Source organism: Larus michahellis, chromosome 3, assembly GCF_964199755.1.
Source record: "Larus michahellis chromosome 3, bLarMic1.1, whole genome shotgun sequence".
Lineage (NCBI taxonomy): Eukaryota > Metazoa > Chordata > Aves > Charadriiformes > Laridae > Larus > Larus michahellis.
In genome coordinates, this window is record NC_133898.1 from 86,477,366 (window position 1) to 86,496,828 (window position 19,463).

A 19,463-nucleotide genomic window follows, 5' to 3' on the forward strand; every position below is an offset into this window, starting at 1 on the left:
CTGTCTTCACATGGAAGCTCTGCACTTGGTCCTCCCTGGTCCCTGAGCCTAGTGTCAGACTCTGGGATTTAGGCATTGTCCAGAGTATAAAAAGATTGAGAACTGTTAAGCAAACTGGACATGGGTAAGTCTGTGGTATCAGGTGGCACCTGAAGATGCTGAGAGAGCAAGGTGATACTGTGAGGCTACACTCTGTCATCTTCTTCACAACAAAATGGGGAGAGCAGTTGATATGCTAGAGGGTAAGTCTACCATTCAGAGTCACCTAGACCGGCTGGAGAAATGGGCTGGCAGAAACTGCACGGAGTTCAACAAAGGCAAGTGGAGAGTTTGGCACCTGTGCCAAAATAACTGCACGCAATTACAGGGAATCAATGGCTTAAAAACAGTTTTGCGGAAAAGGTCCTGGGGGTCCTGGGGCACGTGCTGAATAAAAGCAAGCGGTGTGGCTTGTGCCTGCCGTGTGCTGGACTGTATTAACTAAAGGGCAGGGCGAGGTGCGTGATTCTTCCCATCTTTTCAGCACCTCTAAGACTTCACCTGAAGTATTGTGTCCAGTTGTGGGCTCCCTGTTACAAGGACATTGACTTGTCGAACTGAGTCCAGCAGTGGGCCACCTCCTCTGCGTTGTTAGGGAGATTGAGAACGTGATGCGTGAAGAGGGGCTGAAAGGAATGGATTTGTTTAGCCAAATGACTGAAAGTGTAGTTTCTTTCTTTGACTGCCTGATAAGTGGTTATAGAGAAGGCAGAGCCAGACTTCTCTAGGAGGTCCGCAATGGCAATGAAAGGACTAAAGGCAACAGAAAAAAATTAGGGCAAGGAAAATTTGGCTAGGTATGAGGAAAGTTACTTTATTTTCACCCTGAGGATGGTCAGATGGAAAACTGATTTTCTAGTGAGTAGGTGAAACCTCTGTCCTTGAAGATATTCAACACTCAGCTGAACAAAGCCATCAGCAACCAGATCTAAATTTGTATTTGGCCCTGCTTTGGATGAAGGTTTGGACAAGATGGCCTTCGGAGGTTCCTTCAAACCTAGGTTATTCTGTGATATTATAGTGGAATTTGTGCAAAAAATATGACAGAGAAGAATGTGGTTGATATTCATGTTCAGAATGGGCAGTTGTAGTATTTGGGTATTTGAAAAATCTTTCCTTATGGATTGAAAAAGAGGTAACTGCCTGTGTTGTTACATGCAAAAATAGGTTTATATGGTATTTTACTGGTGACAAAAAAAACCAAAACAAAAACCAGGGAAATTAATTTTATACAAAAGCAATCCATATACTTTTGTACAAAGTAGTTTATCTGTTTTTAAGAGGTGGTGTTTATTGACTTGAAAATGATTCTCATTATAGAAAGACTGAAATAGATCCTTCATAAAATTCAGTATATGAGGAGCAGCTGTATCATTTTTCCTGTTTTAGTTCTTTGCTATTTTTTTTTCCTAATGCTGAATTCGTTGAAGACTGCTGTTTTAATGTACACGTGCTCCCTTTCATAGCTATTATTTTTAATGGTTGAAAGTGAGTATGTGCCATTTTCTCTAGGCTTAACCTGCCAGCACGTGAGCCAAGCGGTGGATGTGCATCATGTGAAGAGAGCGGTAGCTCAGAGCGTCTGGTCAATATGCGCAGAATGTCTGAAGGAGAGGCGGATGAGTGATGGTGAGCCCGTGGCACCTTCAGACATCTGGCTGTGTCTCAAATGCGGCTCTCAGGTAAGCATATGCTGTAAATTTACGGAGGTGGATCGGCCCCGATTTTTCTAAAGGATACGGCTGGTGTGGATCCTTGTGTGTTAGGCATCTCGTTACCTTCAGGGAAACAATGTGACATAAGTGCTTAGTTGTGAGAGTCCATGCTCCAGCTTCTTCAGTGGAGTGGGATGTGGCATTACGGTCTTCTTGTCTGGTTTTCGTCAGTGTTTTGTGTTAGCTTTATGGTGTGGTTCGGTATTGCAAGTAGTAAGTGACAGTCCTACCTTTCCTGTGTTCTTCATCTGCATGCTTTTGCCACTTACGGAGAATTGGCTCCAGGAACTGTGTGGTTGCAAAATGCATCCGTTCAGCTGGCTCATCTGGCAGAAGATTCTGCAAATACAAATGAATGAAAAAACTGATCTGTATATTGCTGAATCAACTCACATTGTGGGCACTCAGTGCTAGATTTGATTGAAACCAGGGAGAAAGGATTGTGCCGGCATGAGAATGCCGCTTTTTGTGGCAGCTAGCCATTAGATTTGATCAGTTATAATGTGAAATTGTGCCCTCAGAGTTTAAAATGGTGGGTCCTGACCCCAAGGGCTTACACAGGTTTCTGACCTGTGAGTGAAGTAAAGCCTGATACAGAAAAAATCAGTTTACAGGCAGTGCCATGCTTGGTTCAGCTAATAGTTGCCTGAACAAAGCATTTCACAATTTTCTTAGACTTTTGGTAGATCTTGCTATAGTAAGGACAGAAGCCAGGTCCTACAAATATTAACTGAACAGATCTAATTTTGTGAAGAAACATGCTATTCGCAGTCTTCAGAAAATAGTTAACTAGATCAGAGGAAGACTCATATAGCTTGTCTCTGAAATTTTGTAGTTAATGAGGGCTTTTACAAGGAGTTAAATCTGTCTGCTTTTTTCATGTTTTGGAGGCTATTAACTGCATAAACTCATGCCTCATTCAGAGACCAGTCCTGAATCTTGTAAGTCCCACTCTGTAGACACTTAAAAAATTACAAATGCGTTCTCTTGAAGTTGCTGTACATAGTGCGTTCTGAGTAGTTTTTTTGTATAAAACCATTTTATGTGCCTTTTGCTGTCTGGAATGCATTTGGCATTCTTGAGCAGTGAGGGTTACTTGTGCTGTCCTTTCCTTGATATTCTGTGAAGCAAATATGCTACATAGTAATTTATTTCACATTTTTTAAAGGGAATTCTTACTTTTGTGAATGGCATAATTTGCTGTCTGCTGATACTTACTTGAAAGCTAGGAATTATTTTTATTATGTTAAAACAAACCTAGTAATTTTCTATACTTTTAACTGATTTTTCCAAGTAGAAAAGATGAGATTTTGGTTCTGTGTAGTGATTGATTTTCCTTTATTAGTAAGAAGAAAATGTGTTCATTAAAAAAAAAAGTTAATTTGTAATACTGAATTATAAAGAGTGTTAAACCCTCTCAGTCCTTGAGATTGCTAAGTAAGTATTTAGGGCACTATATCTTTCTGCTTAATTTTGAAAAGTAAAGTTTTTGCAGTTTACTTACTAATAATATAGTCTTTTCGTACTTTCCTTTTTACCCCTTACTGTGTTGATGTTTCCGTTTTTAGGGATGTAGTAAGAACTCGGAAGGCCAGCATTCTCTGAAACACTTCCAGACAGCACGCACAGATCCTCATTGCATTGTTATCAACCTCAGCACGTGGATCATATGGTAAGAATGAGTATGCAGGTGTTCGTGGGTGCTTGTGTGTAAGGACTACTCATGTAGTGTAGTGTCTTCTCATGATAAAGAATGATTATGACAGGTAAAATGAATACTTGATATAAAGCAAAGGCAGGCTTTCTGGAGAGAAAGTTAGTTTGTCTTTAGGACTCTCGGAGGGGTCACAAATCAATACTAAGATAGAAGTTTGTGTCCGTTGTGTTCTGTAGAGAGTTGGCTGGTTAGAGGAGTTTGTCCTTCCTGCTTGTTTTTATATCATGGAATCGTAGAATCTTCATGGTTGGAAAGGACCTTCAAGGACCTTCCATCAAGTCCAACCACACACACACACAAAAAACCCCTACAATGTCTGCCACTAGAGCATGCCCTGAAGTGCCACATCTAGACGTTTCTTAAATACCACTAGGGATGGTGACTCAACCACCTCCCTGGGCAGGCTGTTCCAGTGCCAAATATGATTGTTTGCAGGACTATAAACTGAGATTATTTACATCTGTGTCACGGTGCATTGGGGCTGATCTACAGAAGAACATATAAGGGATGAGAGAATTCAATTTTATTCCTCTTTTTAGTATGAAACATTGCAACCTAGAGCTTAAGTAATTTGCGTAAGGTTGTGAGAAAAGTTTGTTAGAGCTGGGAGGTGCATCCAGATGTCCTGAATTCCACTTCGTTTCGTCTTTTGTTTAGGTGTTACGAATGTGATGAAGAACTGTCAACACACTGCAACAAAAAGGTTTTGGCTCAGATAGTTGACTTTCTTCAAAAACATGGTTCCAGGGCTGAACCAAGTAAGTTTATACGAATAGTTTTATCTGGGGATGTCTATAATGTACTGTCTCTAAAAGCGAGTATTTCAGATTTTGAGTCATGTTAAACATACAAATGAAAAATTCTGTATGATGTAAGTATGGTACAATTTGTAGTTGCACAATTACTCTACAAGTAATGCCTGTTGTAGTGGTTTTCATAAACGTAATTTCATTTTTTTTCGTACAGTGTGGTTACATTTTAGGAATATTTTTGGCACTGTAAGATGGTTTTCCCAAATTTTGTCTTCAATGAAGAAACATTAGTTTATTGTAGAAAAGGTGTTACCTTAAAAAAGATAGCATGTAATTTAGTGCACAAAAACTATATGGAAGCATTAATCAATTGAATTTTCCAAGTATGGATATGTCACATGTTAAATTTTTTCTGATTTAAATTTGTTTCCCATAGTAATTAAATTTGTTTAAGGGGATCTTTTAATACTCTGTTTTGGTTGTAATGCTTTCTGTTCACTGATGTCATTGGGTTTTAATAAATAGAACACTAACAGAAAATAGTATTAAATTGTTTTCTTGTGTTAGGAGCCTACTATTCTTCTCAATATATGCAGCAGTTGATAGAACTTCGTACGTGTGGCCCTCAGGTGTTTGCTCATGATAAAGTTGATGTTATTCATCCCTGCTGTAACCACCTTGGCAGCATTTCTGGCTTATGACTTATGGAATGCATTGGATTCCAGATTTTCTTCACAAAAAACAGAGCTTAAGTAAACTTTTAAAACAATTGGTTGTAGGTTTTAGCAGAGACAGTCATCTGTTTAGAAGTAAGAATGGAGAAGTATTGCCTTTCTGAATTAGAGTAGGTATTCCTTTTAGCTGCATGTGCATAAATCCTACTGGTTTTAAGAGGTGTTACATATTTTTTGAGGGGGAAAAAATGAAAGGCCACTCAGAAATACATATTTTATATTTTGATCCAGTCACAAGTTGTATGTTAAATTATTCAATTGTAATAAATTGATAAATTGCTAATTTTTGCATCTCTTCTTGGAGCAGTGAAAAAACAGTATGTGATTTCAGTTTCATTCACAGCTTCAATTTCAAGTTTATGTGTAATAAATGGGTGTTGCAGCTTGCTTGCAGATGGAAATGTAGTGTTTGTTTCAATTTAATGGAAAGAATTTCATTTTGGTTTTGTGCTACTGGATAAGACTTTCAGAATGATATGTCCCTGTGTGCTTCATGGTTTAGATTCTTAATTTATGAGTCTGCAAAATATCTAAAGTTTTCAGAGTGTGGTGCTTAGAAGTTTTCTGTGAAATGTCTTAAGCAACAAAAATTCCAAACTAACTCAGGAAAAGTAACCTTAAATTAGGCCCAGGATTTCTTAAAAATGGGGTTTATAGCAGAGCAGGGCAGAATATATTTGTGGTTCATTTTGATGCTCTGTTTTGAAAACGCTTATATTTCATTTAAGTATTTGCCTGATATAACTGGAAGCTCTGAAGGGCAGTTGTGTCTCCTGCTCCACGCCAGGAAAGGGCTAAGGCTGATACAAAAAGCGAGCACATGTGTGTACTTCCAGTAATGGTTTTAAAACTGGAAATCCGCAGAGAGTGTGGCTGTGCTGAGCAGTTTGGACCTCGTTCTTGAGAACTCTGGGAACGTTGGCCCAAAGATGTTTTGTTGGGATTTCTTAAGTGGCAGGGAAAAGAGGAATAAGCTGTTTGCCTGGCATACTTCGTTGCTTTGGGCAGGCTCCTTGCTGGAAGAGGCTGGGAAACAGCCGTGTGTGGATAAATAAGTGGTATGTGTGAGAGGGCATTCCCAGGCAGAGTTGGCGTTCTTGTTTCACTTTGATAAATGTAACAGCAATGCCTTTTCTGTTTTATGTCAAATACTTGGGCTGACACACTTGGTACTTCCTCTAAAGAAATGTAGTTTAAGTAAGACTATTTTTTTTCTTTAAATTAGACTGCCTGTTTTTTTAAAAATAAAATCTGAAATCGAAATGTAATTCATGCTGTTGTCCAGAACACAAAGTATAACAGAGAAAATCAACTCTACTATTGACAAGTTATCTTTTTTATTAAGCGTAGCATTTTATTTCATGTTACAGTGATATTTTCAGGATAACTGTCACCCTTTAAGTTATTATTTGGCTTATATTTTTAAAAATTTATTTTGTATATTCAGCCATTATAAAAAACCCCTCTAATTATAAATAAATGAAAAATAACTTATGTGAGAAACAAGGAGTGTAAAACCTGACAATTATTCATTCATATTTCCCACTTAAAAATCTTGTGCCTTTTTTCCCATTGGTTTTCTGTTTCTTCCTAAAAAGCAGCCACAGCGAAGACACTTGATTTTCATATCAGAATGTGGCACTGTAACAACAATTCATCTTATGTCTGTATTTCTTTCTGTTGTACCAAGTGGTTGGCATGGTGCATCATTAAAATTCAAATAGCATTCTGTAGAAATTTCTGCATAAATGCAGTATGAACATGGATATGAGTAACTGATAAGGGCTGCTAGGTTTTTTTTTTTTGGTTCTCAAAACTGCAAGAGTCATTTAAAGATAAAATGATCAGCTTAAACATGTAAGGGAGGGTTATATAGATTTCCTAATTAATGCATCTTGGAAAATAAACAAAAGCAAAATGCTTGTCATTTGGTACTAATGTGGTGGAATAGTGTGGCAGCAGGATCCCTGCTTTTCACTCGGCCTCTCATAAAGATTCGACTTCACTTCAGCTGTAAAAATGTGCAAATTACATTACTACTACATGACTGACTTTTGTAATTACATTAAGCGATTGAGATAAATCCCAGTGCTGGGTTCCCAAAAGAATGCTTGCAGCTGTGTGATTTTCGCATCTGATCCTATGGTTTGATGTACCCAGCAATGCCTGTTTGTTTTGGGGGGGTTTTTTGGCCTTTTTTTTTTTTTTTTTTAGAGGAGTCTGTTTGGTTAAAAGGTCATGTTGGGCACAAGATGGAAGAATAAAGCAAGATTGCTTTCTAGGGTGTACCACCCAGAAATTTGTTTTGTGGAAAAGGTTAGCGGGCCATGATGATTTTCACGGAAAGGCAGGTGCAGTATTGTCCGTGTGGCACACTTGTGAGCTTCACATGGACATAATGCACATGTAGTACACAGAAACCATGCTGAGACATTGCGATCTGCATGTCTGCTCATTTGCTGGAGAAAATAAATTGTTTTGCAGTCTTAAAAGTGAATATTATGCGTATTTTCCTTGACAAAAGCCAAATTAGATGTTGGTGGAGACATAAGATTGCATACTCAATTTTTTTAGAGAGCAGTTAATTAAATTTGTTCATGTGGCAATAGAATGGGAAGGGAGAATATTTATTCTCAGATTTTCTAGTTAAATTTATTGTTGGGAAGGTCAAACAGAGGAACGAGATTTTGCTAGTAAGTTCAGCTGCCCGGATTTGCCAGTAGGTGAAAGTTAGAAACTTGATTGCTGTTTTAATGGATGTAATGGACATAAAGGAAAAATTAAAACATATATAATTTTACAGTACAATTAATAGGTGTTAACTTGTATGGAAAAACAAATAGTATGATGAATAACTTCAGATTTGCATTTGTCTGTGGATATTAGCAGTTGACAAAGGATCGCACTGAAAAAATAATTGTGTTCTTTCAAAATTGATTTTTACTATGTGTAATTTGGACTTTAAAGTCATGTAAGTCCATTCTGTCTATTTAAAAAGAAAACTAACTAGCAAAATAAAGCAGAATACGGTGATTCTCCAAATCTGAGATACACTTTAGCAAAAAGACATTTCTGTTGTTGGTCATAAATTTTTCTTTCAAGTTTACTTACTTGTTAGGGGCTACTGTTAATTATACAAGTTGCAAAGAAATGAAAAGTGAATCCTTGGCAGAAAAATTTTTAGACATTCTGTCATTTTAATCCATGTATTCTTCCCTTTCCTGTGCACATACTTATTTACTTGTGAGGTGTAGCACAAGTCATTTAAGCGTAGAGGATCAAAACTGGTGCTTGAATAGCTTGCTCTTTCACACTATGCAGACGTGTTTTTTCGTTTGTAACATTCTGGCAGAATCTGAGAAATAAAATTGCAGTTGTAATCTTTCATTTGGTAGTGTTGTAACACTGCAAGAGAAACTGGGCTTTTAAAACGTAAAGCTAGTGACCATTTCAGAAGAGAACCGTGCTGTTTTTCTAAGGGTTAGATTCTCATTGTTGTACAGTGTCGGAAAAAAAAATAATCTAAATTTTTTTAAATAAAAAAGGAGCGCCAGACAATTTAGTAGCATTTCATAATACAGCATGATGAGAACTTGGTAAAAGAAAGGCAGTCTATTAACCTTGCTTTTACTGTGAAGACCTTCAACTGAAGTACCAGAGTTGTATTCAATAGAAAAGGCTTGACCTTGGAATAAAAGTGCATATTCCTGGAACCATCATTTTTAATTAAAAAAAAAAAAAAAAGTTGCATTGAAAGGATGAGCAAAAATGCTTACTCCCCTGGCTGAAAGAAAAATTGGATGTCATTTATCCTTTTGCTTGCGTACCATCTGCACCCCCAGGCACAGCTCAGTTTCAGCAAGGGTGGTACAGAAGTCCATGAGCACTGCAAATGTTTGAAATACTGGCAAAACAAATTGATGGAGACCCTGCCGTAAGTTTTCCGAAAGTCTTTTGCAAGTGGATGTGTCAGCACTGTGTGTGTGTTCGTACACCTGGTCTGGTGACTTGCTCCGATTCACGGGCTGAATTGTTGTCTGTGCTGAGCAAGAGGTGTAGCAGCGGAGCAATCTCCAACTGCTGTCCTCTTCCCTCTGGGTCTTTGAGCAGCCTGGTCTAGTGGGAGGTGTCCCTGCCCATGGCAGGGGGTTGGAACTAGGTGATCTTTAAGGTCCCTTCCAACCTAAACCATTCCATGATTCTGTGGTGGGAATAGGGGTTACTAGCATGGGGGAGAGCAGGGGATGTCGTGAAGCTTTGCCGGGCCTGAAGGCAGTGCCAAAAGCGCAAATACAGCTGTCTGAGCACCAAAGGAGCAGGTGCTGGAGGTGGACATCATGGTGGGACCAGAAGCAGGCAGTGACCTGGTGCCAGGGAAGAGGAGGTCAGTAGGGTGTGATGAGTTGGATTGAGAGCTGGGCAATGGGTGTTGGCAGAGTGCTCCAGTCAGGTGTCTCTGCGGCCAGATACGCATTGTTGAGGGAAAAGGAGGTTGTGGTGATCAAGGCACAACTTGGGTGAGAGTTTTCCCTGTGTGACTGGATTAGAAAGGCCACCTCTGCAACAAAACTGCAGAAGGAGTCAGACAGAGAAGCGTAGTCTGAACGTCTGAGCCCCAAAACAGTCACAGTCGGGTGCTCTGTCGCTGCTGTGGAGGGACAGACCTGCCTTGGGCTGGTGTCCACAGGGCCTGAGAAGGGCAGAGACTTGAGGGGCACCACGTCAGTTCTCTAAAAGATGTAATAGTGAACTACAGGCAGAAGTCAATCTGTGAATTTAATTACTTTTGTGCTTTTTACCCACGTTGCTCTTGTTAACATTAACGAGGTCCTTTATAACAGGTATTACTGCACGTGGCGGGGTGGCTTGGAGTACTTTTCTCAAAACACTGGCCAGGAGCTGAAGGCCCTTGTGGGCAGCAGCAGATGACAACCATTTTGATGGAATCCTTCTGCTGGGGTCCTCGTTGTGTCTATGCTGGCATAAAAGTCACTTTTCATATTCAAAAGCACGCCCATTAAAATATTACAGGACTACAAGATTGTGTCAGCAAGAGTCTATGGAATGGTTCAGTGCAAATACACTTTAAAAAATTACATATTACCCTTTTGATTAATAACATGCTTGTAGCCTTGGGTTAATCTTGCAGAAGGACCCTCCAGCCCCAATCTGTAGAAGTATTAGCTATCACAGTCATTACCAGCATTTTCTATTAAGACTGACCAACTCTTCACATGTCAACTAAACATTCAGCTTCAGGCCTGTCTGTCATTTGTCACTGAGCTGGGGACACTGAGTTGAGTTAAATTAAAAACTGCTGTCCCTCCTCTGACTCTGTGTATGTCCTTAAAAATGTCTGCATGGAATAAGTGAGGCAGCAGATAATGTTTGTAATGGCAAAGCAACACTTTTCTGTCAAGACTTTTTCACAGATACAAAAAAACAGTAAAACGTCACATGGATTGTGTTTGTAAAATCTATTAAAAATCAAGAAGCAATAATTAAAACCTTCTGAATGAAAGAATTTTCCTAGATGCAGGCCTTTTCTTGATTTACTGCTACTTCTCCTTATCCCTATACTAATTATCCAGCTTCGTGGCAATGTCTGGTTCTCGTTTATTGTGTTTTATAATTGCGTATTCATCCAGCTCTTATCGCAAAGCTGGATGCTTCGGCTTTGTTTTTTCCCCCTTAAATAATTTATATGTAAGGTTCAGCAAATGGAACCTTGCTACTTGTGTGAAGCTGCCATTTAACCATGAAGTGAAATGCTTTTATCGAGTTTGCCCTGCAGATATGGTCCGCTGTGGCAGGGCTGTCCATATTTGGTGGCTGTGCAAGGAGAGCCAGGTGGTGCTGCAAAGCGTAGCACAGTGAAGCGTGGACAGATCTAGGTTTGACATTTGTCATCCTGTACTGCTAAAGGGAAGAGAAAAATCTGCTTTTCCATATGCTTATGCTTTAATTTTTGCCTGCAGTTTTGTCCAGATGGCCTTGTGAACATTGTTTACTTTAAGATGCTGTCCCAGATGTTTTTGAATGCCGATGGATAAATGCAACAACTGCGGTATACTAATACACAAATTATTTACACAATTTTGGCTTTTTTTTTTTCCCCTTTTTTTTTTTTTTTTTTTTTATTTTTAACCATCTCCTCTTCCCAGCACTTCTCTCTCATGTTTCGGAGGGGAAGAAGTCTCCACTTGTGTTACTAAATTTCTGAGAGTGAGTGGTGCCTTTGAGTTGCAGACACTTGGAGCTCCCATTCTTTTGGAGCTCTGCGTGGGTGGATGAGTCTCAGACACTGCAGCGTGGCCCTTGTAAGCATGTCAATTAAAAGGCGTTGCTGCACGTGGTCCATAAAACAGTGGCTGTTTCAGGGTGTGAGCAGCCCCCAAGCTGTTTGTCAGTCGTTGCATTCAGAAACACTTTGTCTGCTTTTTCAAGGAGAACTTGGTGTCTTACTTCGCCCTTGTACTGTCTTAATTTTCCACACGAGTGGAAAGCTGTGTAAGCAGTATTACCAAAAATATTTAAAAATGTTTTTGCACGGCAAAGCACCTCTAACTGTGTTTTGACAAACACAGATACAATTTGGAAAAATAATTATGCCCTCATGACACTATAGGGTGCAGGCAGACTGCGTCAGAAGTTTGTTGCCAGATACAGTAGATATTTTAATGACTTATTTTTTATTTAATTATATTTTTTTCATCTTCTAAGCAAGAAACTACCTAGGAGTGTACATAAAAGAACCTTTTGGCATGAGCATTTCATTAACGTAAATAGGTCTGTTAGCTATTTCTCAAGAACACTTTAATGAGACTTCAATGTGAAACTCATTAGAACAAATATATGAATTCATATGTCAAGACAGAGATTGCAGCATCACAGTTCTTGGCATCTATTAAGTCCATAACTCATTTACATTGACATGCATTGTTAATCAATATTTAAGACACTGCAGATGTCAGTAATGTTCATATTTAGTCCTGCAACCATGACAATATGAAAGTTGCTAGTAGAATTTGAGGCTAAATATTGTTATCTCAAGTCTTTCCATTACCTCTAGGCTACAAGTTAATGACCGTCTAACTTTGCTGCCCCTCATCTATTTAAATAATAAGGGAAACAGGGAAATACGTGGACATAATACTGGTAGCATATTCCATTGCAGTTTTATCAAGTTTTTGTTGTTTAAAATTTAAACAGCTGCATTATATGCATTTGGGTTGCGTTAGCAATTCCTCAGGCTGTGACAAAGGGAGGCGGGTGGAGGAGCAAATGTAGCATTTGGGGAAACTGATAACAACTCTGATTTGGCTGTTGACCGTGTTGTACAAGGCAATTCGAACAAAGCACAGTAAGCAATAAAGACTTGAAGCATTCAGCTGGTAACTTTTGGTTACCTCTCTTCAAATGCACCAGAAAGCAGACTTTGTGTGGCATTTCTAATGTGTCTAATGAACATACATCTTAACTACCCATTGTTAATAAACTAACAGAGCCTATTTTACTTTATTTATTGCTTGGGTAATTGAAGAAGTTACAGTCTTATAGGGGAGCGTGATTATTGTGGAAGGTTTTGTTGGATATATGTAGTTTTTGGGGGGATTCATTCTTTTTTCCCACCTGCTGTTGACTATTATTTTTAAAGATTACCTGAACAAGCTTAGGGTACCATCAAGGTATCTTTCCGCGGATGTTAAAAATCATAAACATAATCCATGGAAGGACTGTATTGATTAAACTATGCAATTATATAGTAATATTAATCTATAGTTTAATTATAGGTTCATCAAAAATCATACGACTCCGTGAAGAAAACAATGAAACAAGTGAGATACTGAAAGGAAAAAGTTCTGGTAATGGTGCATCAGTTCCAGTTAAAGGAATAAATAATTTAGGAAATACGTGCTTTTTTAATGCTGTCATGCAGGTAAGATGGAAAGATCATACAGCTTTCTCTTAATATATTTCAGAAATACTTTATCTGTATAAGCTGTGGACTTCAGAAAAGGTTCTGACTGTTACCAGTCTTCGTTCTGCTTTCTGAAGGTCCTTTTCAAATTCTTTTTACTCCTTGCTATCCAAGCAAGATTTCCTGTTATAACAAAAAAGAATCCCTGGATCAGTAGCATTTTTCACAGTAATGAGACAAATGAAAATGTCAAGTGTTTTACACACTGCATATGTGTGTGGGTTGTGCTCTAGCATATGGTTTTATTTGTAGTTCAGCATTAGGCAGTCATGAGTAATGCACAGTATTTACCATACTGGTGGGTGTGAAAAGTGGTACTTTTTGCGTAATATAAATGTCTGCACAGTGCATTGTGATGGTTTTAAGCCCTTACAATGGATGCAGTTATAAAAGTACTGATTATGGGGTTTTTTTTCTGACCAGAATAAGAGGAATGAGTGATACTAATACACTTTTATTGATGTTGAGTGTACAACTAATCCAATATCCTCAAAAAAGCAGCAGCCTTAGCGGGTTTTATATTGGACCATCCTATTGCTTGTCAGTTGAGCAGGGACATCTCTATTTCTGCAGACAGGAGTGAACAAATGAGAGAAACTGCTACAAAGGCGTTCTGAACTGGCACTCTTTACCTTGTGTTTATGGTGGTGATTACAAAACTCAGCAAACAAATAGTAAATTTGTCAGGAGCAGAATTACTGCAAATTGTTTCCTGTCTTAGGGCTTTGTAGAAACCTAAGTGATCTGCAGTCAAAGTTAACCAAAAATAAAGAAACAAAGCTGGGATATGTTGAGTTGGTTTCTTTTTCAAATTCAGAGAGGTGATGCTTTTCAGTGTGCCAAAGCCTTTGTGCTTCTTGTGCCACCATGAAGGGGACTGCGGAGTTTAAAAGAAACAAATGAATTCTGATACTAATGTCCTCGCCATAAAAAAACCCTAAGAGTTAATGAATCTTGTTGTTCAACAAAAATAACAAAGTTATTACTAGAAAACTATTTTGGAATTACAGAACCAGAAGTAGATACAATTTTAGAAACAGTCTGAGATCAATGATCTTGGCTCTTACAAGAGTGATACCTGCTTTTTCTAATGGTCTGATTTAAACCTCAGTTGTACATTATGAAATATATCTGGTTTTGTCTATCCCTGAGACAAGAATTTATAACTAAAGAAAAAAATATAGTTGAAAGATCAGCATGTGTTTCTTGGTTGTTTGGTTTTTTTTTTGTCCTTTAAGAACTTGGCACAGACTCACATACTAAATGAACTGATGTATGAGATGAAGGAGAAAGGAACAAAGTTAAAAATCTGTCATACTTCAGACTCCCAATTGGTAAGTATGCAGCAAGAAATATAAGTTTGGGGAAATGTGGGAAGAAGCTGGAGGATGGAGAATCGCATCTCCATTAAAGAGACACTCTTACTGTCCCCTTTCTTTTGCCTTGTAATTGTTTAGCCAGTTTATGATTTCTGTGAACTCACTCCAATTACAAAACTGATTATTCAGCCCTGGAGAAGGAAGAATAATCACTTCCTTTCACATTTTGTGACATAGAAGTAGCAAATAATGCCTGACCTTAAGAAAGAATGGCTGAATTATTTTTGTTTCCCATTTAGTTTCTTCAGTATGAATGTATGATACAGAAAATAGTATATTTGGCTCTAGAAAGTGTTCATGAAATATTTTATTCCAGTCTGTCCCAGCCCTTCATTGATAAGGCTTTAAAAATGTATTACGTACTTCACGGGCCAGAGGATTAAACTGAGAGTGAGGACCAAATTTCTTGTCCTGGAGCTCATTGCAGGCATATGGGAAAGAGACTCCTGTGGTTGTTCTCAAAATACATTGCTGTTCCTAGTCATGTCTCGGAGAGACATAAGTTTTCATAATATGTTGTTGGCAATAAAGATGATACCCCTTTCCCTCTGCTAGCTAAAAAAGGCAGTTGACAGAGGATTTCTTATTCTTTTTTTTTTCTTTTTTTTTTTTCCTGCTGGTCGCTGGGAGCTTCCTGGTGGCAGGGAGGGTTGAGGGGTGGGATTCTGTTTCAGATACCTCTGAAATAATGAAGATTTCTGTATGTTGCTGTCGGTGATGTTCCGAACTTCTCCAGGCAAGAACAGTGTGAAATGCACTGCCTTGCTGCCTTCATTACCTCCTGTGGCAGTTCTGAGCAACAACATGTTTCACTAAGTTCTCCTGAGCCACAGTGGAGGTCTGGAGCTTGTTTGTGCCCAGAAGCTTAGAAAGCCAGTGGTATGTTGGTTTATGCTTAATGTGAAACTTGCACAGCCAGGAGGTTGAAAGATTTATTTTTTTGTTTAATGACAATGCTTACAATGTAAATAAGATCTTTGGAGCAAAGACTGTGTTTTCTGGTCTTTATATGTCAACAGAGGATTAGAGGGCTGCAGTAGTCTAACTGATAGTAATGGAGAAACTCCCAGCTTCCTGCATGGTAAAGGGCATTTTCCCACCATTTCCTACCTTTTTATAATGCAAATACTTTATATTTGTGTGTATCCATAGTGCTTATGTTTTGTGTAGATCTGCTTTCTGGTTGAGGCAGCCTCTCTTATTGTTTGTCTGGCAGTTGTAATCTCATTTTGTGAGAGTCGGGCCAGCTAGTAGGAAGCACTGTGGTCACATACGGACCTGGGAGCATGTTAGGGAGAGCTGGCCATCTGTGGCTATTGAGATGCACGTGGCATGCGAGCAGTGCAGGAGTGTCTCCTACTCTAAGACTGGCTCAGGTGGCTGCTGGGGGGCTCCTTCCAGCAACAGGACCTGCTGGCTGGGGTGAATCTCATACCAGGAGGGGCTGCGTGTGATGTACCCTGTGCCTGTCCCTGCTCCGCCATGGTGGACCTGCTGCAAACCACTGCTGGTGCCTTCCCAGCACCTGGTTCCTGGAGGAACATGGTATATTTCTGTGGCTGTTGAACATGTGGAAATTTCAGTGTGCGGCTCACAGGTCAGAGAAGCTGGCCACCCCTTCCCTGGGGTTGAGCAGACAAAGTGCCACTGAGCTCTGTCTTACGCTGGCCCACAGAGGAGGTCGCCCGCGTTGTCTCTGCAACTGAATTTCAGTGCACATGGGAGTAAGAGTAAAGCAAGTAATTCAGGAGGTAGTCTGTTTTTGTGAGAATCAGACTGCCTGATTGACATGCCTGTTTCCAAAACTATTGGTTACCAGCCAATTTGCTGGACAAGAATTGTTTGTGTTTGCAGCTATTACTGCTTAAATAATAAGCTTTCTCGTCCCCCTGTACTCAGCACTGGTGACACCCCACCTTGAATACTGTGTTCAGTTTTGGGCCCCTCACCACAAAAAAGACATTGAGGTGCTGGAGCGAGTCCGGAGAAGAGCAGCGAAGCTGGTGAGGGGTCTAAAGAACAAGTCGTATGAGGAGCGGCTGAGGGAACTGGGGTTGTTTGGTTTGGAGAGAAGGAGGCTGAAGGGAGACCTTACCACTCTCTACAACTACCTGAAAGGAGGTTGTAGAGAGGTGGGGATCAGTCTCTTCCCCCAAGTAACAGGCGAAAGGACAAGAGTAAATGGCCTCATGTTGCACCAGGGGAGGTTTAGATTGGATATTAGGAAAAATTTCTTCACAGAAAGGGTTATCAAGGATTGGAACAGACTGCCCAGGGAAGTGGTAGAGTCACCATCCCTGGAGGTATTTATAAGTTGTGTAGCTGTGGTGCTTAGGGACATGGTTTAGTGGTGGCTTTGTCAGAGTTAGGTTGATGGTTGGGCTCGATGATCTGAAAGGTCCCTTCCAATCTTGGCAATTCTATGATTCTATGATTTCAATCATGTAGGTGACATCAACATTTTAAAAAAAAAAAAAACCGCAACCAAAACCACTCTTAAGACTGAAAGTTACATTGTTCTTTGTCATAAATGTCCTAACTTGAAATAAGTCTAATGTGTTATTAACTTTGAAATCTGATGTGCAATTTACCTTTGCTTTGAAGGATCCTTTGGTGGTAAACCTCTCTAGCCCAGGACCGTTGACTTCGGCGATGTTCTTATTCCTTCACAGCATGAGGGAAGCTGGAAAAGGTCCGCTTTCTCCGAAAGTGCTGTTTAGCCAGCTTTGTCAAAAGTACGTATTGTCAGTATCTCTTACTTATTTATTTTTAATTTCCAGTGATATGTTTCTAAGCGTGACATGTCTGTTGTCCTTTCTAAGGTGCTATTAGGTTTTTACTGGGCAGTCCAGAAAATGTTTTCTTCATGTTTTAAAGTGGCAGGGCTCCTTGTTGTGCTCCAGGGTTGTACCTGCTCTTCGTGAAATGTATGATCCAGTTCATAACCAGTAACTTTCAATGGGCTTTGAACTGAGTATGAGGAGGCAGAAGAGGGTATGGTAAAACTGAAGAAAATAGAATTACCTTCAAGGTTTTGTGGTATGTTAGCATGAAGCTGTGCTAATACTGCAAAGTGCATGGAGCTATTTTGAAAAAAAAAAAGGGTAAGCTTTTAAATGGGAAACCTCTGCTATGATGTCTGACCTTGGCATCAATTCAAAATTAAAAAGAGTCTAACAAGTAAGGACTTGAAGCAGTACTGAAATGGCATATGGCTCCAGATTGCGAAGAGCTCACAAGCCCTAAAGAAATTCCTGTTTCTTGTTCTGGAAAATGTTTACAGTGGTGCTTTGTAGGTGCCTTCAATTATGATGCAAACAATCTTGCTTTTAAAGCACCTGTAGAAGACCTATTTAAAAGTTGATACAAGTATTTAGATATTTGCTTTATAAGTAGAAGAAGCTGTAGAAGCAGAGTAGCTGGAGGATGATATAGCTGAATCTCACATTAAAAAAGATAAATAATGCATGTTGTTTTACTTGCTACAATATTATTGTATGGAATTTTAAGCAGCAAGAGAGTTAGGAGGAGAGTTGCAGCCCACTACCATGGCATTGCAGGGCAACCTCACTGTGCAAACATGGGTTTAAAATTTGGTATCAATAAACAAAAGCTTTTAGACTACATCAGGGACAATTTAATTCTGATAAAGAAATCAGTTATTACTTTTTCTTTATCCTCAAAATTCAACTTCAGAAACTTAATATTATATTTTTTCTATTGTACTTGACTTCCTTTTGAGTCTTTTGAGCTGTAAAAGGGAATTTGTATAAAGTGTCCTTATAGTGATTTTGAGTCAAACAGCAGTCTTCTCTGTTTAGCATTATCTACCTGGAAGAAAAATATGTTGTTTTCTTACTCCTCCTCCTGTTTCAGGACTACCCCAAAAATGTGATTGTAAGAACAAAATTTGGTCAAGAAATGAAAGGGAAATGATTAAATAGGAAGAATATTTTTTTCTCTTTACGTATTAAGGATAGAAGGGAAAAGATGATGTAAAACATGTTTTGAAGCCCACCTTAGCAAACTCATTGTAAAACAATCGTGATGCAGTATCCTTCAGATGGCATTGTATTTTTGAAGTGATGGTTATTTTGTACCTGCTCTGTGTGTGTTTTATGGTCATCAAGTGATGGCTACACAATATATTGGTATTGAATCTCAGATATCTAGTTCTTTTTCTTCTTGTTGTTTTTTGATCTTTAAGATAGGCATATACTTCAACTACCAGCTAAAATGGAAACGTGGGCAGCAGACTTTTGCTGTTTAGACATGTATCTGTCAGCTTCTGTCATCTCCTGCCTTCATCCCTACTTCTTGCTTTTGTTAGCCTTGCAGAACACAACTGAGATATAAATCCTTTACTAGCTCTAGTATCACTAACAAAAGTGTCAGCCACGTCCTGTTAGCAAGAAATTAGGTGTTTGAGGGCAGTTAAGTGGCCGCATGGGTATGACAGAAGTTTTGGTCTTTTGATTATATTGTTATTGATAGTGACATAAGAAGCAAGAAAGAAGAAAGGGAGAATTTCAGCAAATTCAGCAGTCTGCAGTGGTGAAGGTAGGAGAATGGGAAATCCTCATCTTTGCAAACAATACGTTTACTATATATTAACTTAAACACTATGAATCCAGTGTTCTGTCGTGCCGTTTTTACAAAGCCTTTTTTCACCTTTTAAAGTTGTCTTTCTACTCTTTAGCAAAGCTGAAATGAGAGAGAGAGAGAGCATGGCAAGATTGGAGGTGTCCCCAGCTAGGAAGAAATCTGTGTTGCTGCAGCATTCTCTGTAAACTGCTTTTTGAATCCTGCCAAGAAGTCACATTAATAAAGTAATCTTAAAGGCATGCACTACTTGTGGTCTTCACATGCCTTAGCACAAACTCTTTTTACTTAACAAGTAGAGTTCAAACAGCATTTTTCCTAAAGAGATGACAGGATGAGTGTGTAAAAGGAAGAACTACACTAAAAAAAATGTTTGTATTTCAGAGGGATATGTCAGAGAAAGACAAGTCCGTGAACTACTGGGGAGAAGGACTTGTAATAATAATGGTTTGGTTTTATACATTTTATGTAAAAGTTTGCTGACTCCAGTTGCAACCTTGTTTTTTTTTTTTTTTTTTTTTTTTTTCTTTTTAGTTTATTCTTT

At 38.9% G+C, this 19,463-nt stretch overlaps 1 protein-coding gene across 7 annotated transcripts in view; it reads left to right on the forward strand.

Moving 5' to 3' along the window:
- USP45 (ubiquitin specific peptidase 45) overlaps positions 1-19,463 on the forward strand; it is a 56,678-nt gene that overhangs the window by 9,406 nt on the left and 27,809 nt on the right. For 6 of the 7 annotated variants that reach the window (XR_012586274.1, XM_074581052.1, XM_074581054.1 and 3 more), the window contains exons 3-8: positions 1,552-1,721; positions 3,323-3,426; positions 4,129-4,229; positions 12,751-12,896; positions 14,177-14,272; positions 16,922-17,052. Coding sequence is in view for 4 of the 7 variants with exons in the window: in XM_074581054.1 (XP_074437155.1) it covers positions 1,552-1,721; positions 3,323-3,426; positions 4,129-4,229; positions 12,751-12,896; positions 14,177-14,272; positions 16,922-17,052 (748 nt within the window). In the remaining 3 variants the exon portion in view is untranslated. Of the gene's footprint in view, positions 1-1,551; positions 1,722-3,322; positions 3,427-4,128; positions 4,230-12,750; positions 12,897-14,176; positions 14,273-16,921; positions 17,053-18,651; positions 18,878-19,463 lie in introns of those variants that run through there. The other variant, XM_074581053.1, reaches the window with a different exon arrangement.